We start from the raw sequence: 24,951 nt of genomic DNA, 5'->3' as shown, positions 1-24,951 counted from the left end.
TCTTTGAAAAATTAAGATCTTGTTTCTGTTTAAGAGATTTAAATAGGTTTGCCATTGCTCTTTGGATGAAGATAAATCATTAAGGTCACCTGCACTACCTTGCTAAGGTCCTATCTATATATTTTTAATGTTATTTGTTTATTTATTTATTTTTGAGAGAGAGAGAGAGAGAGAGAGGTAGAGAGAGAGTGAGAGAGAGAGAGACTAAGTAGGGTATGGGCAGAAAGGGAGGGAGAGAGAGAATCCCAAGCAGGCCCCATGCTCTCAGCACAGACCCAACATCGGCCTTGATCTCCTGAACATGAGATCATGACCTGAGCCAAAATCAAGAGTCAGGCGTTTACCTGACTGAGCCACCCAGGTGCCCCTGACTCCTAGCTATATTTTAAATATATCCCAGTTACATATTCCCATGCCTTCTTTGTGCTCCATCAACACTATTAGTCTGTGCCATGGTTTCTCCTGTCACAGGACTTTTACACATACTTTGTCACAGGCTTGTGAAATTTTTTCTTTGCTGAATAACTGCTTCTTATTCTTTTTTCCCGAGTTTATTCATTTATTTTGAGAGAGACAGAAAGAGCATGAACAGAGGAGGGGCAGAGAGGTGGGGGTGGGGGTTGGGGCAAGGGGGAATCCCAAGCAGGTTCCATGCAGGTGCGCAGAACCTGATGTGAGCCTCGAACTCAGGAAACTCTGAGATCATGATCTGAGCCAAATTCAAGAGTCAGATGCTCAACTGCCTGAGCCACTCAGGCGCCCGTCATCATTCTTATTCCAGTGCAAACATGACTTCCTCAGAGAAGTGTGCCCCAATCCTCTAGTCTAAATAAGGTTCCTTATTAAAAACTCTCATAAAATACTGTACCTTTATTTCCCATCATCTGTGTGAAAAAAACTCAAGTGCCTTTTTTGGGTAAACTCTGGACAGGGACTAAATAATTGATATTTGACTGTGTTTCACCCTGTTTCAACAAGAATGCTATCAGTGTTATAAATCCATTGTTAGGTCGCTGTCTACATCTACCCTGCAAGAAAAGTAAGGAACTTTTGAAAAAGAGGGAGACCACTGGTGAAATTTCTTCCTTGTACCTATGTGAGGACAAAGGAAAAAAAAAACTGCAACACAAATGGGAGTAGCACAGATCAAAGAAAACCTTAGGTAAAGTTATGGTGGCATATTTTGCATATAATGAGAAATCTCTACCCTGAGTAATAGAATGGCAGTAATGTGCTAACAACATAGTTAACATCTTAGTTTATGTCCTCCACACCTGGAAGACTCCTACCCTGTGTGAAAGTTTGAAGTCGATAGAAGTTATATATTCCTGGGAGGAAGATACAATTCAGTAATATGTCTCATTATAGCAATATATGCTCCTCTGTGCATCTTTAATAAATATTAACCAATTTTCATATTTTTACATCTTAAATTGTGCTGCTTGAGAGATACCGAGGGAAGTCTCTTTATTTATCAGAATCTAACACAAAGGAACACTTTTTTGACAGCACTTTTTAATTTATATTTAGGTATTTAGCATATTTGATTAAGGTCAGCCTCCTCCTCTAGACTCTAACATATGACAGCAAGCAGGCACTATGTCTCTTTTTCAATCAGCTTCACATACCCAATATCTAACACAAAACTTGGTTTATAATGTGAATTCACTGTTTTTTTTTAATATAAACAAATGGGCACACATTTAATTGATTCGTGTTGGCAGACTACAGGGTAACAGACCAATTCTAACTAAAGTGCCCAAATTTTTAAACAAAATTCTTGGGAATCAAAGTCATAGTTAATACAAGTGAAAGGATTGTGCAGAGCAAAGAAATTGCCAACTACTTTCTCATTTGTTGAGTTTCAAGAAAAATAATGTCACAAGGGAAAACCCAGGTCCACTAGGGCAAGAGATATAGGAATATAAAGGAAAGCAGTAAGATATGAGAATATCTGATAAAAAAAGAGCAAGATAAGTAGTGGTAGATGGCACATGAGTGGAAATGGGTAAATTGGGGGTTAACAGAACAAGGTTGGGTTGGGGGGCTGGGTGAGACTGTAGACTTCCAGGGATGGCGGAGATTGTGGTTTGTTTCCCCATGCCTGTTTATCCATTTTCCTTAGTAGTGAAATGCTTGACTTTTAGCTGTCACATGGATCCCTGAATTCAAGTCTACCTTTCCTAACCTACCTTACAACTAAGTGTAGACTATGTCTCAATTTTGACTAATGTAACATACACCTTGTCACGGTACCTTACAAGAAAGGAATGAGAACTTTTCATTTCCTTTTGTCCTTCTTCCTTGTAGAAATGTGGATACAGGGGCGGGAGCTGTAGCAGCTATCCTAAACCACGTGAAAACCTTAAATTAGGAGCTGAGATATAGGTAAATGTTAAAAAAATACTTTTAAAATATTATAGAAGGAGCATATGTGCGGTGTGTCTTTTATTTCCCCTTTTAACTTATGGATATTGATCAAGGTGAGTGGACTATATGATTTATGATAGATATTTCAGTGCATTAATAATGTTGGATTAGATATTAAAGTCTACAGATTGACTTTATGGTAAACTATACTGGTAATTGAGAGTGTTATATTTTTGGAAGTATAATATTATAGAAATTTCCAGTTGAAATGTAGGAAAACAGCAATTTTCCTTTGTAAACAGGCAGGAATATATTTGTTTAAAAATAATTTTTAAGTTACCCTCATAATAAATGTGAAAGTAAGATACAGTGTAAGGCAATATATTAAAGAGGAATTCTTAAAATCTTACAGTTCAGCATGGTTCACTAACCAAGTGTTCCTTATCTACATTATAACACATGTTTCTTGAGCTTTATATAATAGAAATTGGAATGTTTTGAATTAGACCTAAGCCCTTAGGGCATAAATTACATTGGCTTCCAAATTTAGCATTATTTGACAGATACTAAAATTGAACTACTCCCCATTTCAGAAATATTCTTAGGCTCCATTCTGTGAAATTCATTTTTATGGTGAAAGTATCCCCTTACATACAGAGTTAGAAAAATTATTTCATAAGAAGAAAATATTGGCAACAGTATGTTCTTTACAATTAGAAAAGCAAGGTCTGTTTGACCAGACCTCTCTATTTGAACCAGAGCAGTTCCGGTTTTTATTTGCTTCATATATTGTATTTCTGCATAATATTGTCTTTAAAAAGAATGGTCTTGTTTCAGGTAAGAGTTAAGGATTGAATGTATGATTGAATTTTGCTCCTTAACCTTAAAAATTATGGTAAACAGATTTTTTTAATGCATAAAACTCCAAGAATAAAGAGGACAGGTGAATATTTCAACAAAATTTTGGAAGGAGACAGGCATATGAACAAAAGATAGTTAACTAAGCAGATTCAGAAAATTAGAATGTGAAGTGGGCAGTGTGAGAAGCTGTCAACCAATCCGATTGTATCACAGAATTCTTAAAGGCACAGGAACCAGCTGTACAAAGTACATTAAGAACTAGTAATAGAGGAGGGAAAATACAATCAGGAGGACTTAATTTATTTTTAAAACAGTGGATCTCCATATTCCCTTGCCTCTTCTTGACTTCTGGGAGCCTGCTTTTTCACCAATTCACCAGTGACAGTATGTTATTCTGAAAAGATTAAAAATTCAGTACTCCAGGCTAGGGCATGCCAGGTCCAGCTGAAAGCCTAAGTACTATATTTGAAACAGGTGGTTAAGTGACCTCAGTTCTGAATTCAGAATGTGGAGATCTCCAGTTCTCTTAAAGAATGATTACCAAAACACTGACCATCAGGGCCTTAATCTCTAGGCAAGAAATTAAAGGAAACTTTTTGTTAAGAATCTAACAGGACTAAGAGGAAATATCCAAAGATAGGGACATTTTGAAAAATTCATCAATGAATAGCCCATCTAGATAAATCTATGGCAAAGCTCAAGTAAGATAAATATTTTCTCTTACACATCTGTGCATGTAGAACTCCCAACTCATATTTTAGTCCCCTTTTCTTAATTATTTTTTTTATTTTTTTTAACTTTTATTTATTTTTGAGAGACAGAGCATGAATGAGGGAGGGGCAGAGAGACAGAGAGAGAATCAAAAGCAGGCTCCAGGCTCTGAGCTGTCAGCACAGAGCCCAATGCAGGGCTTGAACCCACAAACTGTGAGATCATGACCTGAGCCAAAGTCGGACAGTTAACTGACTGAGCCAGCCAGGCGCTCCCCACTTTTCTTAATTATTAACAGGCTGCTAAGAATTAAAGACAAAAATTTGAAGAATACCTCTAACATAGAAGATAGGAATCCAAAGAAACCAACAGAAAAATGCAACTTGGATGAAACAGGTCTTTTCAGAAAGAAGGGAATGTAATAGGATTGCTATTGATGTTTTCAGAGATACAAGAGAAGATATTGAAGCCATAAAACAAGAAATTATAAAAATTAAAATAATTTAATGCCAAGAGAAGTCATCAGAGTGAACAGAGAAAGTAAAGGAAATCCTCAAAGTAATGATTCAGAAAGTTTTCCCCAAACCAAAGGACAACAGTACCTAAATAGAAAAAAATTAGCAAAAGCCCAGCATGATGGATAAAGGTAGATCCATGCCTATCCCTGGAATATTTCGAGACACTAGGGACAAAGAGATCAAAGAAACCTAAGAGAAAACTTAAAAAATCACAAAGCATCAAGGATCTCAATGATTTCAGGTTTTTCTACAAATAGACTAGAAGTAAGAAAGCAATGAAAAGACACCTTGAAATTCATCTAGGTATAAATTATTTTCAACTTAGAACTCTATACCCAGCAAAATTTATAATTACTAATGAAAGTAGAATAAAAGCATTCAGACATAATCAGAGATACAGAAATATCTCATAAAATGGAACTGTCCTGGACCTCTTTTCTAGAAGCCAACATAATTAGTGATACATCTAGAAGAGAGAAGATATATATTAGAGGCAACAGGAGATTCAACATGATTGAGAATAAGATCCTCGGCAGGCAGAAGAAGAGAGGAGTCTCATACAGAGGGCCAAACATCAGTCCACATTGGGACAGTGTGACTCAAATTATAGATACATTCAGGATTGTCATGACCAAAATCTTCACTGCCATTGTACCATCTTTTAAGCCTGAAAACATAATTCTCAGGTGATCCTAGTTCAAATTGTTATTCACACTTTGCTTTCATTGATCAGACACTGATGATGTTTTTGCTGTACATTTGTGCTCTATTTCCTGAAACAGCTGGGTACTCTCGTCTATAAAAGTACTCTGCTTAAATTTACATTTCAGAGTTGGAGGTGGAGACAAGGAGCCTAGTCACAGAATATAGAACAGACTATTCCTGGTGATCAATTTTTGGTGTACACAACAACTAGATGCCATAATTCTGTTGTATACAATTTGTTGTATGTATATTTCAAAATAAACAAATATTAAAAAGTAACATTTTGCTAAAATACTTTTAAATCATTAGTGTTTAGGATATATACTCATTCAATAATAACAAGGAACATGTATTAAAAATGCAATTGAGTTGTAAAATATTAGAAACATTTTAACTCATAAAATATCCTTATCCAATTTACATATTTGTAAGATAAAATATATCAACTTGGTGTTCTCATAGTGGTTAGGGCTGTTCATCTGTAAATATGTGAATTCTCCTTGGGATTTGGTATTCTCATAGTTGTTAGGGTTATATAGCCTCAATATAGATAGATAGATGATAGTAGATAGATAGATAGATGATAGATTAGATAGATAGATAGATGATAGATCATTGGTGTTTTAATCTGGTTAGGGTTATTTAGTTATGGCATATGTGAATCCATACTGCTAGTGTTTCATAGTGGCTGGAGTTACTTATGATATATGTACCTCCATTGATTGCCTGAAGTTGTCAGGTTATGTTGTTGATTGTAATAGGTGTTCTCTTCCTGTCCTTCTTACAATTTAAGTACTAGGCTAGAGAAAAATGCTTACTCCAATATACTACCTTCCCAGAGAGAAGACACATTTTTTCACTGGTTGAAATTATTTTTAAAGTAACCAAGATTTTATTAAGATTAAGAATAGTATCTCATAGATGCATAAGTACCTATTAAGTAGGGAAATATCTGTTTGGCAATAATGTAGAAACCTTTTAGGAAATGGATAAAAATTCAATATTATACACTGTTTATATATCCTAAATTACCATTAGAGTTAAAATACAGAAGGTGTTTTTATACTTTTCAAAATGTTTTAATACTTGAATAAAATGACTGCCACATTTTATGAAAAATTGAAATCATTATTTCCTGACTTCTTAAAAATAATTAAAGTTGTAATTTCCTGTCTATTATTAAGTTAGTTTAATATAATGAAGAATTAAAATTAAAAACTGATTTAAAATTTGATTAGAATCTAATCAATAAAAAAACTTAATATTATCCAAAATCTGAACATTTTTATGAGATATGTTGAGGCTATTTACCATGTAAAAAAAAATAATGCTGAGATGTTTAGGAGTGGCTTGTGTAACTCTCCAAAATTAAATTTGGTAACAAAATCATCATGGAAATATGAATTTTAATTTAAAATAACTGATACTAGAAATTTTCAAAATACTTGTTCATTTAATTTTTAATTTAATTAGATATCAGCAATTTGATTATACAACTTCTCTGAGTTTAAAAAAATACAGAGGCTTTTCTTTTTTCTTTTTTTTTTTTTTTGGTCACTTCTAATTTAAATGGTTACCTTTTTTGCTTTAAAACAAAGTTCTGTCAGGATGTTAACATCTAAACCACATCATTACTAATTTGTTGGTATTGAGCCTATCTCCTCCTCTCCTTTTGCTGAATTATCAATGCACAAGGAATTCTTAAGTTGGACATGGGTTAAACTTCAAATATACTATTAGTAAACATCACACAGTCTTACACAACCCTATGAATATAGTCAATATCTACTCGTGGAAAAAGTAAGATCATGACTGCTGCTTCTAGAACTGCTATTTTTCTCATTTAAACTGCCATAAACCTAGAGATTACATTACAGCCCAGTCCAGCTTTTCCTACATCTGTGTAGTTCATCACTGAGCCTTTTTCTTCTTTTCTCCAGGTGGTTGGGAAGTGGCCATCCTTGATGATCTAGAAGGTTTCAGGAATCCCTGAATTCCCTGAATGCAATGAACATATTGTGCATTCATTTACACATACAAGAGAAAAATGAAAGTCAAAGCTGAAAGTAAAATGGACATAATTTTAATGTTTTTTTTTAAATTTTGTGCATTGGATTCAAACAGCAAACTGTGTGCACTCAACTGTTATCACAATGTTGTCAAGAGGTCTGTGTCTTTTACCATTTTACACACAATTGTTCATTACAGTATGTTATCAGCCTCGTGGAAACCAGGGGTGTGGCATGGTAAGCAGTGGTGGTAGTGCACCTAGCTTTTATATTATCTAACTTGAAAATATTTCTCTTCTATGATTCCTTTTTTTCTTGATAAAAATAGTTTTCACCAAACGTTGGTGGTGCACACGCACTACCATTCATGCTTGGCATCACACCCCTGACAGGAACACATGTTCTTATTTTGTTGATAAAAAGTATTACAAAAATTTCCATACAAAAACTATTTTCATAGAAATCTTGCATTTCCACAAATAAACCTGAACATTTTTTTGAAAAAAACTGCTCAAGAATTTTGTTCATTTAACATTGTGACTGTATTGATAAATGCAGTCCGCTTCGAAGTTCTCCACACATACTTTTCTATAGATGAACAGTCCCCTTTCTCCTTTCACTGAGATCTGCCCAGGCTCCATCAAGTTCATTTAGAGCGGGAACGAGGGTTTAGATGAACATATCTGAATGTTAGAATGAAAGCTTCAGTCTTCCACATAACCATCAATACTCAGCCCTCTTTTACGACTTAAGACAAAGATTGCAGAACATCATCCTTTTTCATTCAGAATCTCTGAACCAACTGTTGCCCTTTTATTCGGGGGATGGGATTGGGGAAAGGGTATAAGGGGGTAGGGTAAGGATCTGGTAGAGTTGTATGCTAAATCTCCTGCTTTAGTAAATTTAAGAAAAACATTATTGCCTTGGTAATTGACATTTCTATCTCAATCAGTGACACAGACTGTCAAAAGAAAGAAAGAAAGAAAGAAAAACACTGATGAATATCTGCTTTATATTCCACTTGCCATGAAATTCAGATTTGTTTTGCATTACATTTTTTTCACATCCTATAAAAACACATATCGTCTATTCAGATGATATTATACTGAGTAGCTGGGGGCTAGTAACATCATCACCTCTATTACCTGGGTGTCAGAAGACTGTACTGTTTCTTGTATCACCACAGTTTTTGCTGATTACAAGTATTTTTATTCTTTAATGATTTTTTTTTTTTTTTACTGGTTACCCTTGGGGCATCGATTTTCCACCTCCTGGCAACAGTTGGACTTCAAAAGGAACCTGTAATTTCCTACTGGACTGCATTTGAAACCAGTCACAAAATGCGCATGTCACATTCACTCAGAAGAAGGGAGGAACCCATGATAAACAGTGTAACCCAGTGTAACTTGGTTGATCCGTGATGCTTGCAAATCAAGTCTGATCATTGCAACTGCTTAGATCACAGAGTCTCTAGTTCATAGACACAGCGGCATGAGGTAACTCATTTTATTTTGCACAGGTTGCATATTTCCACAGGAAACATTCTCGCTAAATTGTTTGGAAAAAAAGACGACAGTTTGTGCTTGGGTGTTTGGCCTCCCAGCTTTATGCCATGGTTTCTTTACCTGGCAACCTTCTGTCGTTAAATGTGTGCATGTTGATAACTTCTTCTGTTTTCACAATAACTGGGGCCTGTGGCTTGTGTTTTAACCGTCGCTGGCACTTCAGAGACATCCTCAGTTCTTCCACCATAGCGCTACAGAAGGACCTCTAGGAACAACACAGAGAATGAAATATTACAAAACAGATACACTGCAACTGCCCAGAAATAATATTAAACTCATTTTCAACAGACTTGTCAACATAAAAGCCTTGAAGGTTTGAAATATTTCATTAAGAAGATTATAACAGTTGTTGCACTTTTAATAAACAACTCATGATATTTCAAATATTTTTATCAAAGTGGGCTAGTTTAAAGAAAATCTCCACCCGACAGTGAAATTAACTGCCAACAAGGAATGCATATAATATGTGTATGTTGAATAAGATTTTCAGATGTAAAATTTATTAACATCATGAAATATAAATCTACCTTAAAATTTAAATACAAACACATATACACAAATCAATAACCAGAAATCCATTCTTGATTTTTTAACAAATAGAAGAAATGTACTACTTTTAAATCACAACATGAAATATGAAAATTTTCTTTAAACATGGATTCTACATTGTGCATCTCAAAACAGAACAAAAATAGTACTCACACATTTAGACATAAAAACATGGAAAATAATTTCTGGTATTCATCATATCTTGGTGTGATTATGCCTATAAAGCTATCGATGATGATTACAAACAGATATGATTTAATCATGAAATGACAAACTGTAGCACGTTAAAAATACATGAATATTAATTTTTTTGTCAACATAGGCTTCATGACTGAAAGCTGGCAAATAAGTTATTCCATGAAGAAAAAATGACCCTATAAATATTATTTTAATTCCCATTTCATTGGCAATAGATTTTGTTAGAAATTCTGTATATCTGGGGCTCATTATTACACATTCCTCACAATTCCTATTACAGAGTCATATATGTGAAACAAAATTTTGTTAGTCTCCTTCCCCAGTTAATTGAGATACACATGTATTAGTTACATATGAATCAGATTCATGGACAAGTTTCATATTGTAGTTGGAATTCAGATGGGCTGAGACTTAGGCTCTTTCTGTGCAAGCACTAAAAGTACGAACAACAACCAAAAATGTGGACAAATATGAAAAGTTTATACAGTTCCTAACAGTGATATGAAAACAGTGAAATAAACCTAACCAAGTTTGCGTATGAAGACATTTTTTCCTTTAGATGTTGCTGCTTTATCGTTTATCAGTTTAGGCTAATTCCAAAATAATACAGGATAAAATATTGAATACCATATATGTGCCTTATGTTTGTAAAAATATTTTGCACGCATAATCTTTTGTGTCATTCAAACTAATACTTTGAATTAAAGTAGGCATCTATGTGACAGAAAACTGATTCAGAGAAAAGGCAAATAAATCACTTTCTGTGGCTCATACCTGAGACTACAGCAATATATCCTGATACCCAATTTTGTGATTTTTGACCCTGCCTTAGTATCTTCTTGTCCATTATTGGCTATATCTTCATTTCTCTTCTATGGGTTCCTGGACAGTTTCCTTATTGGTATTCCCAACTCTAATGTCTAGGCTACCCTTCTCCAAAGGCTCACAAATAACAGAAAAATCTATTTTTAAACCAGTTATTAATAGCATTTCCTTGTCCAACAAACAGATAAAATCCAAATGTCCTGTTTTTTCCCCATCATGACTTCTATGATTCAGCTTTCCTCCTTCCTCCTCAATTTCCCCTCTCCATTTCTTTTTTCTCTACATATACCCTTCTCTGCTTGGACCTCCAGGATTTTTTTCTCCTTCGCTTCTTGCTCTAGTGCCCTGCAGAATTCTTTCACTCTTCATATCAATCCAACTTTATCCCTTATCTCAGGACATGACTCATATTTTCAGTTATTCAGAAATCACTTTCCAAATGACCAGAATCGTTATTTCATTCAATGTGGTTTTGTCCCTCTAGCATTTTGCACTCATTGTCATGTTTTTCTATCTGGCCTCACTGTCTTCTGTGTATCCTTCTCACTAAATTGTAAAGAGCAGAAATCAAATTCTCATGGCAATGAATGAGCACACATGTATTCTTTAAATGTTGACTGAATTTTAACAACAGCTACACATGACCCTAATATTTGAATTCTAATTTAACAGTGCGTTTAATTCATTTGCTTAAAAGTTTTTTCAGAAGCTTAGTAAAATTCATGTCTATGAGTTATCTGATTAATCAGGTAAAACTTTGGCATTTGTTTAATAACATTAAATTAGTAAAAATATTAATTTATTAGTACTTGTAATGGGTGATGATTAAATGCTACACATGGATTTCCCATTAACTACAGTTACTGCCATGCATTATTTATAATGTGTTAAATTATACAGTTCAGAAGTTCATGAATTATATTTCTATTAAAGGATTTATATGACACTGACAGCCAGTAGATGGACACAGTGTTTCTCATTGCTTAATACCTACTATTAGATGTACTTATTAAGAACATGATGATAATGATGATGAAGATGGTGATGATGACAACACTGTAGAAATGGAAAAATCTGACTCCAAAAGGGGGAAGAATACATAGTCTTGAGGTAACTTAGTCTTGGCTCTCTGTTGAAACATTTAACAGAAGAATTGATTAGATAATAAAACAAGGTCAGAACTTGATGCCATTGACACTTTAAAATGTTATAGGATGTGAAAAACGTTGAATTGTTTGAAATAAGCCTTCATTTAAAATTAATAAATTTTGCAATGCTAAATAAAACCCTCTTCTTGGCAAACTCGATTTTTAGACATTTTGAATATATTAGTTCAAATAAACTAATTATTATTTTTTGTCCATACTAAAAGAGTGTCCTAAACAGCTGATTTCCTTTGGGAAAAAAATTTTATAAATATACATACCCATTCAACTATGAAATGACTCAATTTTATTTCTAGTAAGTGAAAGAGTAAAGTATATTTAGTACCCTATACTTAACTTCAGACTACAAATAAAGGCACATAAAACTCTTTTAAGTAATTTTATATAACATTTATATTGTTGAGTAATATAAAATGTAGGTTAAAAAAGTCTGCACCAATCAAAAACCACAATACCATCACCTTTTACAAATTAAAATTATCTTAAATAAATTATATTACAAATTTAGAAGTTCTGAAAATTATAAGCATGTGACCCGCCATTACTGTTTTAGGCTTTATCTAGTCTGCAAAACTATTAGAAAGTGAACATTTTAATCAAGCAGCCTTTAATCAACCAACCAATAGCTTGGTTTTATTTAATGTCAAATTACTACTTTTACTATTTTTTTCTTGGAATGAGTGGTATTTTACCAGTTTTCTTGATCTATTAGTGTATGTTTATCTAGAAAATAGTTTTATTTTAGGTTATTAATAAAGTCACCGTGAAACCATGGGTTCTCTTCTTGTAGAATATTTCTAATCCTTCACAAAACTATGAAAAATTTAGATCTCAGTAAGAGTTTAGAATCTGCATGGAAAATTTAAAGAATTTAATGATATCATAAAGCACTGTTCATTTGTGGCACTAGGACAAAAACATATTCTCTACTTTTTTTTAAAGCTTTAGAATGCAAATTCCATATTGTAATCTGTGTTAAAATCTAAAGTTGAAACTTCATAAATGATGGTGAATTATAGTTGTTTCCCTGTGCTGTATGTTGCCAAAAAATTACTATGTCTAACTTTTAAATAAAGTTCTAATGTCATTCAAGAGACAATCTGTCTTTCTTACTTCATATAATAATTGGAACTTTAAAAATGCCTTTTTATTGAAATATTAAATAAGGTTTTGAAAAACCCAAGTGCATGTAACAGGAGTTTCTTGGATTATGATAAAGAAGAAGAAAAGGGGGTGGGGAGGAGGAGAGGAGAAAGGAGAGGCAGAATAAAGAATAAAAGAAAAAGAGAGCAATAGAGAGGGGAGGAAGGAAGTAGAGAGGGAGGGAAGACAAAGAGGGAGGAGGGTGAGAGGAAGAGAAAGAAAACTATGTTGCTTTTCAAATCACTTCTTAGGAATGGAAAACCACAAATTGTGTCATTAAATAAGGTAACTTTCTTAGGGTGAAAACAACAACAAAAATGTTTCTCCACATTAATATAACAGACTACAAAAAGAAAAAAGAAAGGCACAAGGATACTAACCATTATTAAAAACCTCTTTTAGTAAGTTTCAAAAGTTTACTAAACAGTGTCTGGATGGTAGGGTGGCACTAACCAAATAGAAGATTCCTGAAAATGAAAATTTAAATCTTTGAGCTGTTAGCATGTATAATTGCATTTAAATTAGTAAAACTCATTATAAAATTCACTATATTTAATGAGGCAACCTGTATTTACACATCTCTAATTCTATAAAGGATGAAGGTCCGGAAACTTTAAAAGTATAAATGTGGCTATATTTACATTGTTTTTAAATAAAGCCGTATTTTTACTTGGAGTATATAATAAGATAACATAAATAGTCCACAGAAAAAATGTTCCACGAATATCATTGGTGTATAGAATAATTTATTCTGAATAGCTTAACTTTCTAATTTACAGATATGTTTATGTGATCACATGATGTGACGGCACTTGGCAAAACACATAATTTTTTTTAATATTAGAAATCTAGTTGTAAATATGTTCCACACTGGACACTGGCATAAACTCCACTTTTAAGTTAAGACCTTTATATCTATCAATGTCTTTTTTAAAAACAGCAACTGATGAAAAATAACCAATTTGAATTTTTAAACTTTGAAGCTTGTCACTTTCAACTTGAAAATATGTTGTCATTTATCACCCAGAGGAGAAATAATCATAAAATATTATACAGTACAATCAAGTCTGTATTTAGTATTTATTTTTTAAGGAGGAAACTATTTTATGTGTCTTGCTGTCTATTCTTTGATAGTATAAATGATACTCTAATATTCATTCAGAATAATTTTCAAAAATTTTTGCATACTTGAAATTTCCTACTTGAAATTCCATCAAAAATATTCAAGCTACTTCTATCAGATTTGTAGCTCAATATTCTAATATATACTAGCTTATATCAACTAATCTGCCTTTTTTAATGTTGTATTTAATTTTCAGAGAGTGTGAGTGGGGAGGGGCACAGAGGGAGAGGGGGACAAAGGATCCCAAGAGGGTGGTTGTGCTGACAGCACAGAGCTCAACATGGGGCTCCAACTCGAGAACCATGAGATCATGACCTGAGCCAAAGTTGGAAGCTCAACCAGCTGAACCACGTAGGTGTTCCTAAATTGTTTTGTTTTGTGCTTGTCCTTTAAATTGCTTGTAATCTGGGGACACCTGGGTGGCTCAATTGGGTGAGTGTCCAACTTCGGCTCAGGTCATGATCTCACAGTTCCTGAATTTGAGTCCTGAGTTTGAGCCCCACGTTGGGCTCTGCTCTGACAACTCAGGGCCTGGAGCTGCTTCAGATTCTGTGTCTCCCTCTCTCTCTCTGCCCCTTCCCCACTTGTGTGCCTGTGTGCGCTCTCTCTCTCTCTCTCTCTTTCAGAAATAATAAATGAATTAACTTTAAAATGAAATAAAATAAAATAAAATAAAATAAAATAAAATAAAATAAATTAAATTGTTTGTCATCTGGTCATGGATAACCAGTCTGTTCTCAGACACTTTTCTAATTAATTTTTGATGCTGTGGGCCATTTGACCATGAAGTCCAAATCACATATAGTGAAGACAAACCCAAACAGTCACTGATCCCTGCATACAATTATCCCATATTAGATAATAGCTAATCAACTAAATAATAACTAAAATGGAATAAAGGTATAAAGAATATAAGATGCAATATTTTATATAGGCATTGCTGTATTAAATGGAGAAAATAATTGTCATTTACTATGACACATTCCTTTTGATTTATACTCTTTTTAATTAACAGTATTTTTAAAATATCAAAGAGCTAATGCTGTACATCAGAAGTATAAATTGACCTAAGGCTATATGAATGTAACAGTGAAGCAATGAGAGATGGAAAGTGACTAGTTAATACACTCATGTCAAAAATATATATAGCAACTTTGATCTTGATATTCAGTTCTAGAGCAGCTATCATTTTGAAAAAAATATGTTATTTAGATAAGCTTTGCAGCTGTCAGACGGAACTTTTTACATGCAGTTTCTGTAGTGATCTTATTGCTTAATCACTTTAATTTTACAGCTAGAGAAACTCAAACTCAAGAAGTCGTTATCTATCTAAGGTTATGCATGTAACTGGCATGAGAACTAAAAGAAGAATGCTGTTCTCTTGATTACCATTCTATAAATGCTTTATTATTTTAGCTTGCTTCATTAATAGTGATTTGAATTTCAGTAGAAATTTTTACCTTTTACCTGGATGCTGTTCTTAATAAATGTTAATTTTTGAATAATAAGTAATAAATCAGACAAAAAATTATGGGGCAAAAAGAAATACATTTTTTAATGAATAAAATGACAAAGCATCCTATGCTTTAGCCTGGATTATTTTACAATTGTAAACTTACCCAAAATTAAAATATTCTCAGAAACCTTGACTCTTACAGAAACAACTGCTGAATATTTTATATTACATTTAGCAAATACAGTGACACAGAAAGATGAAGCATCATCATACATTTTTATACTTCCCCTACTTAAGCTAGAAAAATCAATGAATAAAGTCTGAAAAGCTTCAACACCACCTTGGTCAATATAACTATGAAATGCATTTTTAAGAAAAAACAATGTTAATCGTCACATTCTTGCTAGTTGTCATACTCATACAATTTTCAACAAAACATATAACATCTAAATATCTAATGCCTAATTCCAGGAAAGCTCTCTCTTTTTAAGATCCAGAAGTTAAAATGTATCAGCTTTATGAATAATAAATATGTTATAGCAACCGCTGCTTATTATATGCCAGACACATGAAAAAACTTCCATGTATATTAACAATCTTAATTTTTAAAACTTTCATCTATGTTATATTCATAACTCATTTATTTGTGTATTTTAAGTGATGTATGGAAAGTTTAAATAATTTTATCCAAAGTTGAATAAAGTTGAGAAGTGACCTCAAATCTTTTTTTTTTATTCCAAAACTCACGCTTAATTGTCTAGGAAAGTGAAATAACTAGACAGTGCTTATGATCAAAGCCCACAGTCTTTTTATCTATTTTAAACTCCTACTCCACACATTTCATCAATGCAACTTCAGGAAGGAAAACTATTAGGAGAAATAGTTAAATATGCTGCCTCCACTTGTGCAATATGTTACAGCTGAAGTCGTGTGAGACGAGGCATCTTTGACTTTGGGAACCACTTGACCCTTGGGACAAAACCTCATCTGCACAATATGGATAATGATCATTGCACACTCCTCAGGGTAATACTGTATTCAAATGAGACATTGCTCTTTAGAAACTCTAAAGTCATTTCTAAAAACAAGGTAGCGAAATTATTATCAGTCAAGCTACAATTTTAAAACATCATTTATGGGCATAAACAGGATGGCTCATCATAAACAAATGACTTAAAAATCCTTTTGCTGATTTGGAACTAGGTTGGAGAATAAAATAAAGATTGGCATCTCATTTTTAAGTATGATTTTATATTTATGTTTAAAAACATTTTTAAAAGCCATCCAGTTAATCTTTATTTAGGTCATTTATAGAAATGAAGAGATGCTCTGCTCTCAGAGAAAAGCAGTAACTTAAAGACAATACATAATGAACTATTTGTCCAAAGTTTTTTTTTTTTTTTTTTTTGCAACTTTTAACTTTTGAATAGCAACATGTTTTATGGCTAAATTTTACTATACGGAAAATTTACTTAGAACTTTTAACTTCTAAAATTTTAAATGTCATTAAAATTTCATGCATTAAATCAATGAAAGGCAGAGCTATTCTGTGTTTTAATAGGCATTACTTGCAAAAGGTAAATATTGAAATCTGTACTGTTGATTTATAAGAGTATTTGCACTCCTATATCTTATTCAATAAATGACTTCTTGTAAAAAGCATTGCTCCTGATGGAACAAAATTCTTCGGCATTCTGAAAGCAACAACCTGTTTTCATTCTTCTGGTTCCATGACATACAGATTCAGTCAGCTTTGAAAGTGTTTCCTAATACATATTCTTTCATCTAGGATCCCTAGTCTTGCAGCTTTAAACTAAACCACCCTGATTTTCTCTTTATCATTCCCCCAAATTGCATTGTTTTCATTCCTTTGGCCTTCTTCTGTGAGTTACAACTTCCTTTTACATTTGTTATTCAACTCTAGACCAAAGAGCATTGTATGTGTTCTCAAAAACACTTTTAACTTTCAGTGTCTGGAAAAAACATCATTATTTAGAGGTTATCTGGAGTATGATATACCAGCATTCTATAATACAAAGAACTGCATTGACTAAAATGTACTATATCATGGAAAACAACAATACAAAATAGTTCTTACAATGTACTTCAATCATCTTAAAGGAAAACTCAAATCAATACAAATTCAATATCTGAGCAATAATTTATATTTTTTATTTCTCAGACATTTTTAAGACATTTTGTTTATACTTAATAAAGAGTATTTTTGTTGCTAAGATTTTTCATGTCAGGAAACTCAAAGATTCATGTTCAAACTATTCAACAAAAACAATCTTTACAGGCAAATACATTTCAATTGCACAAGAAAGAAAATATTTCTGTATATAAATCAAGACAAAATATTAAACTATGTAAGTTATATTACTATTCTTGTGGAAATCAAAAGAAGTCAGAATTATGTACATCTTTTAAAAGAGGACATCTTAAATATTTAAGAAATGAGTACTTTTAAACATAAATTAATTATGTCATAAAATAGTTTAATGAAAATTAAAATTATTACAATCACTTCTAATTCATGCTTACAAAACCAATATACTCTAATACATACTACCGGGCAAAACAAAATTCTGTATATTAAGTAGCTTTTTTCAGTTATACAGTAAGACTTAGAGAGAAACAGGACTTTCAAACATATCCACGTAACCTGAAATGCACGGATAATTGCCTCAGATACACAACAGTTTCTTGGATTCTTACTGAATGAAACTTAAGTAGTAATATTTTTTAAATCAGGGAAAAGGTAAGGCAAGAAGAAATAAATTAGAAAGTTCACATGTTGATTAGTTACTTTTTCAGACGTAATAGAAAAAGAAAAACTTTTTCGAGGATCTTTCCAAACAGTCAAGTTATACTTTGGAAAAATCAGAAAAATAAAAATTTATTTATTTAAAAGTTTGAATAAATGAAAAGCAATGTATCTTTGATGCATTAATATTTGCATCAAAATTAAAACCATGAATTATTATGAAAATTATAATACACCATCTTGTGGTTATCTGAAAGGAATGCAATTTACAGTTTTTGAATTTTTAAAGTCTGTATATTTCAGCATTTTCTTCTGTTTTCCAATTTAACCTGCCTTCATTTAAAAATGGTACACTCTTATACTACTCTTAATTATCAAACAACTTGAAAATATAAAGTTATAGTCATCAAGACCTATTTGTTCCACTTATATTTTATAAAATATGTACTATAAAAGACCTCTTATTTTCCACTTTATATAGTAATAATAATAGCTATTAATTTTATTATCCTCATTAGAGGTAAGACTTGACATGGGAAGCTATTAGCTATTCATAAATTTTTCCATAAAGTTCATATTCAACTAGAATTGTGTCTATATTGTATCTGGCAGCCTATTTAGATAAAGAGAAGAAATTTCATTTTTTAAATACTGGAATACTATAGTCTAAAGAAAGAAGGAAGAAAATGGAGAAAGAGAAGGGAAAAGAATTATGGAATTATGAATAATATATCGTTGCTTACCTTCAATGTGAAAAATAGAATTCATTGCATGTTTGGCTCTCAATAAATAATTATTGAGTAAATGAATGATTTCACAAATATTTACCTTATTTTTAAATGTAATTAAAGGCACAATTATAAGTGTAAATAAACTGTGAACTTCTATATGTCCTCATGCATATTTCAGGATAAAATCTAGGAATATTTTATGGCTAGTGTTAATAAATTAAGTAAGGTGCTAAACAAACTGTATAACAAAATAAAATCTTTTCCTCAAGAAAGTTAAAGAAGAATTGAGCCCAAGAACCTAATTTATCACACTAAATAAAATGGGTTACTTTAATAAACCTACAAGTATTTGTTTCATAAATATAGTTATTTTGAACTATGTAGAAACATAGTTCTTTTTTATTCTTTTTTTTTTAATTTTTTTAACGTTTTATTTATTTTTGAGACAGGGAGAGACAGAGCATGAACAGGAGAGGGTCAGAGAGAGGGAGACACAGAATCTGAAACAGGCTCCAGGTTCTGAGCTGTCAGCACAGAGCCCGACACAGGGCTCGAACTCACGGACTGAGAGATCATGACCTGAGCTGAAGTCGGCCGCCCAACCGACTGAGCCACCCAGATGCCCCAGTTCTTTTTTATTCTTTATGATACACTTTTTAAAACAGTTCACTAGAATGAACTTCATTATTAATTTAAATACAAAGAAACAGGTAAATAAATAGATGATAGATCAATCTACCTTATGCCAACAGGCACTATTTGGGACCTCAAAGATGCAAACCAAAGACACTAGGTCTTTGACCAAAGGAACTAAAAGTCTAATAGGGAGAGTGGCAACCACACAGAAAAAGCTACAAATGCTTAAAATAGTGTGCTAAGGGAGAATGGAGATATGCAGAAGCTTCACAGAAAAAAAAGATATCTAGACTTAATGATGGATGCGGTTTAAATGGGCAAAACACCTTCCCAGCTTTCTCAAAGGAGGGGGAACTGTTTTTGGAATTATGACAGTACCTGAAATCACCTAAGTATAAAAAAGTAAAATGTACATGTCATATTTTTTTTCATTGAAATAGGAAATGAAAACCTAACACCATCTTGTGGAAATTACTGTGTTATGTACCCAAATCCATTATATCCTATTGATTAAGGAAAGCTTTCTGGGAAAGTTGATACTTAGTCTTGAATGCCTAACCTAAAATGACTGGTGAGAGGTTGCCAGGTAGAAAAATGGTCAAGATTTGTTCAAATGAAATGGAAGAGGATTTGAAAAAGCTGAATGACCTTGGAAAATTGAAAGTAATTTAGTCTGGCCAGAGTAAAGGTACAAATTGGAGAGAAGCAAAAAATAAAACTACAATGGTCGGGACAGATCCCGAAGTGCCTCATGTGCTAAGCTAGTGAATTTGGATTTCATTTTGGAAGCTATGTGGAGACAGGGTGTGAAAAGCATTGGGGAATATGACTAATAATGCTCATGTAATATCAACATAAATGTTTCTTTCCAACGTAATGTTTCATCTATTTCAGTCAAAAAGGGTACATTACATTCCTTTTCCTTAACTTTTTAGGTCCTACAGGTCCATAGAAATTCAGGAGAGCTGGTTGATATGTGGAAAATCCAACTAAACTAGTTATTTATAAAAATATTGAAGAAGGTTTTTTTACAGAATTAAATCCCTAGATTCTTTGCTTTTTGTTTTTGTTTTTTGTTCTGTTTTTTAATGGAATGTTTATACATTAATTGTGCGTTAAAGACAAGGCCTAGGCAAATCATATGACTAGGATACCGAGAGACGAGAGCAATAGAACACCACATGTTTAAAGAAATTAATTCATTTGTTTTATTTTAATACTGAGATATATCTTTAATACATATAGAAGATTTGAGGTTCCAATTAGAAAACCCAAATTCCTTCTGTATTTTTGGACTCATTTTAAGCATTATCTAACCAAATAACACATTTATTGGCAAATTATAGTAAAAATGGAAATTGAGTTAATATATTTTGTCTTTTATCAGTTCTTTGGATTTGACTTTAAAACTCATTTTGACACTACAAAAAGGATCATAACATAAAAAGTGTACTTAGACTTACTTGTCAGTCACAACAAATATTTGACTTAGCTAAGTCAGCAGATATAGCCATCCTGAATATTGTGGGGGGGATTTTTCAAAATTTGAATTGGTTACTTTCCTCACGGATAAAATAAGACTATCAAAATGGTCATTTATAAAAACATTATTTTGAAGTGTTAAATACTGTAGTTAAGTAAAAATATAGAAATGTTGTATCCAAAATTTTGATTTCAGAAGGATAATTGCAACATAAATTACCAAAGACACAGGAAAACGTTTTTGCTTTTCAAAAATAGTTTTAAAGGTGTAAGTGCTCAAAGAATATTTGCAGAATACATTTACCTTAATGTATGATATTATTTTTAATTTCATATTTTTACTCTTCATATTTACCAATAAAAATTAATAAACCTTTTGAAAATGAAAGAGAATATAATATCACTGTGACACAAGGTCTAAAAACTTAAGCCCTAAAAAATGTGTTTTTATTAAAAACAAAAGAGGGGCCCTGGGTGGCTCAGTCAGTTAAGCATCTGACTTCTGCTCATGATCTCATGATCTCACAGTCACGAGTTCCAACCCCATGTTGGGTTCTGTGCTGACTGCTCAGAGCCTCAAGCCTGCTTCGGATTCTGTGTCTCCCTCTCTCTCTGCCCCTCCCTTGCTCACATTCTCTCTCTCTCTCAAAAATAAATAAACATTAAAAAATTAAAAAAAAAGATGTTTACATACAAAAAGTAAATGAAATGCCAGAAGACTTAAAAATGGTAAAGCAGTATTTCATGTTTAGAGCTACAAATTTACATACAAAACGTGTCATGTACCATCTGAAAGAGAGATCTGTCTATAAATATTCTTCATATTTATAGAACTGAGGAAACTATAGCACTATAAATATATAATTTGAATGAGATTCACAAGTTTTTTAAGAATGGAACAGAAAGACATTTGTACAAAATATTAAATGTATTAAAATCCCAAGAAAATATGCAATAGTCTCAGGTGTGTATATACATTCTTCTAAAGACGCTGGTGCAAAGGAATAAAGGATTAAAAGTAACATTAAATGGCAATAAAGGAACCACACTATTTTCACATATTCACTAATTTAGAAAATTAGCTGTTATTTCCACAATGCAAGTTAAGATTTCTTTTTTCCATTAGAAATTTATTGCACTAAAAATCTTCAAACAAAAATTTCATTTACCCTCTAACTTGAAACTGTTCTTCAGGATTGTATTTTAAAGCACTTTTTATCTGCAGAGAAGTACTTCTCTTCATATTACAATTTCTTATTTTTGCTTCCTTCATTAATTAACTATATTCCTCCATTAAACTAACCACAAAGAACTTCAAGCAGCCAAAGTCTCTTCCTTTTCAGGCTTCAGTAAAAGGAGAAATAGCCACTTGTTCTGAAGCTGGCTTCGATTTAAACATATCATGTTTAAATTAAAAAGCACAAAGCTGATCATGATTCTTTCTGTGAACCTTTGTTAGATAACGAATGGCAGAAGACAATTAGCGGTCACCGTTCTAAGAATTACCCTTGGTTGGAAAGATCAAAAATAGTTTGTTTTATTATCACAACAATTGCCTTAAATTGTAAAAAAGTGACATTTACCTTTTCCAATTGAGCGTTTTTTTTGGACTTGTATAAAAACTCTCCCACTGCCACAAAAACGGAGAGCACCAGGCCGGCTGCCAGAACAATGAAGATGCCACCAATATTTTGAACCCCCAGGGCACTGGCCTCTTTGCTCTCTTCCTCTGGACAACCATTGCCCCTCCACCACTTTTCCTTCATCATGTGCAGCTTGCCTTCCTCTTGCAGCTGAAGAATTGCTATGGTGATTTTGTCTCTGTATGGAGAACCTAAGAAGAGAGAAGATAGGTTAGCTATTGCAAGGAAACTGGGGTTTTATAATTAAAGGTTAACATGATCAGAGGAGGGCAGAACTTTTTCCAGACACTCCAAAGTAATCCAGTATTTATGTTCAACAGAAAAAAACAACTGGAAAATGACAAAGAACAGACAGTTAAGATAAGTAAGTAACAAGATAAAGTAGTGCCTTTCTGATTTTGAACGATAGAATAAAATTTGTTTTTAAGGAAGAAAATGTCTCTTTTTAAAAGGCAGACAACTCAGCACTGGAAAATAAGTAAAGCAGAGGTAGAAACCTAAAAAAGACATTATAGAGTGCCAGGATAGTTCGCTAATATTTAGGAATCATTCCACATTGAAAAAGAACATTCATAAACCAGTAATCTCTATTTTTAGGAAAGTTGTGGGGAAAATTGTGTTTCGCATGAATAAGTGCAATAATTTAAGGCAATTATGATTAACAAGCTGTATTCAGAGATAGCTAATACTTTGCAAATCATAGGTAATCATTTCTGTTTTTTTATTTTATATGAATAAAAGAAATAAAAGGCTTATACAGGCATGGATCATTCAAAAATCATAATGACAATGCATAAGATTTTTGGACAGTTTATGTATTATTTTGTGCTTTGGAGGGAAACGTTCTTTCCAGTGGTGGCAACAGTATAAATGAAATTTAGTATTTATGGTAATGGGGGTAGATATTAATCTGCATTAGCCATCATATCATAAGTAAAAGCTTTTCTAATTGGTTGCCCAGAAGCATAGAATAATATTGAACTACAAGCATCTTTCAACACCCATCTCAAGGGATTGGTGTTACTTCTTTTTCCCACCTGGAAATAGCCTGTATCTAAAATTTCATCTTCTTTCCTCAAACACTATACTGCACATTCCATTTTTCTGCATATACTCATTCATAAGTTTTTCTGCTTACATAAGAATACTAATTTCAGTTTGTATTCAATATTGCCTCTGATACCTTTTTTTTTTTTTACTTAAATATACCTACAGGGACCTATACTGAAACTTTATTTTTGCTAAGAGTGATTAAAAACCTCATCAGGAAACTTTTCTGCCTCAAAAGGGATACCACTATATATCTTGCTTTTACTTGCTTAATATAACACGACCAATTCAGCCTCACTCTCTTCGCAGGAATAGTCAGGCTAAAAGCAGAAAAACAAGGGAAATCATAGGCAGTAAATAGCCTGTTGAAAAAGTTGGAGGAGTGATGATCTACCAAATACAGCTGGTGAGTTGTTTCTTTAACGTAATCCTTAATCTTAGTCAGAAGAAATGTGTAACTATAATGCTTCTATACAACATTTCTCCAGCTTTCCTAAAAAAGGGACATTATCCATTCCTATATTTAGAACTCAAATATTTTATTTTCACTGTACATTTAATTCTTCATGATAATAAAGGAATGTCTGCCTCTTGGCTTCTTTGCTGTGCTCTCTTCCAAATGCCACTCTGATGAAAATATTTAGTTTAAAATCAGTCCCTCACCCACTTCAGGTCTCAGCGGATGTCCCTGTCTACTTTGATCACTAACTAGACACTCAGCCTAGGTCACTTTTATTATTATTATTATTATTATTATTATTATTTACCTTTCAGGATGAGACTTATTTTCCTATGTAGATTATAAACTATTTGGAATAGATTATATTTATCTATCTATGTATATCTATCTATCATCTATTTCTATCATGTATCATCTACCATAATTCTCAATATTTTCTCACATAATAGGCTCTCAACAAATATTTCATATTATGGGGAGCATAATATCTGACTGAGGCATTCCTAACATAATGTAAGAGTAAAAACCTAGTGTTTTCAGTCTCTCTGACATGTATTTAAAAACCATAAATTAAGGCCATCTGTTTGGCTATCAAGTTTTCATTAGTTCACTGCATCTAACCTAGCACCAGGTTCAAGGTCACTTTTACGTTGAATTGCCATTCTGATTAACCATGTGTATTCTCAGCAAAATAAATGTTCGATTGAGAGGAAAAAAATCTCCTTTAAGCAGAATTGCAGCTCATCAAATGTGTCTTTTAATTAGAAATATAGCATCTGAAGCAAATTTGTGCTGATAGAACTTGTGAAAATGGCCACATATGACTAACATAAAACGTGATTTGGGGGCCCCTGGGTAGCTCAGTCGATTGAGCATCAGACTTCGGCTCAGGTCATGATCTCATGGTTTGCAGATTAGAGCCCTGCATTGGGCGCTGTGCTGACAGCTCAGAGCCTGGAACCTGCTTCAGATTCTGTGTCTCC

The 24,951-nt window shown here is 32.7% G+C and overlaps 1 protein-coding gene across 1 annotated transcript in view; it reads right to left on the bottom strand.

Moving 5' to 3' along the window:
- Nucleotides 1-7,252: 7,252 nt before the first annotated feature.
- Nucleotides 7,253-24,951, bottom strand: part of GRIK2 (glutamate ionotropic receptor kainate type subunit 2) — a 655,189-nt gene continuing 637,490 nt past the window's right edge. Inside the window, exons 15-16 of the mRNA XM_030316033.1 lie at nucleotides 22,399-22,649; nucleotides 7,253-8,944 (exon numbers count right to left, since the gene is read on the bottom strand). Of these exons, the coding sequence (XP_030171893.1) occupies nucleotides 8,780-8,944; nucleotides 22,399-22,649 (416 nt within the window). The 3' untranslated portion in view covers nucleotides 7,253-8,779. The remainder of the gene's footprint in view (nucleotides 8,945-22,398; nucleotides 22,650-24,951) is intronic.

The sequence above is a fragment of the Lynx canadensis genome, chromosome B2 (assembly GCF_007474595.2).
Source record: "Lynx canadensis isolate LIC74 chromosome B2, mLynCan4.pri.v2, whole genome shotgun sequence".
Lineage (NCBI taxonomy): Eukaryota > Metazoa > Chordata > Mammalia > Carnivora > Felidae > Lynx > Lynx canadensis.
Note: the sequence above shows the minus strand (reverse complement) of the source record. Positions and strands in the feature narration are given on the sequence as shown.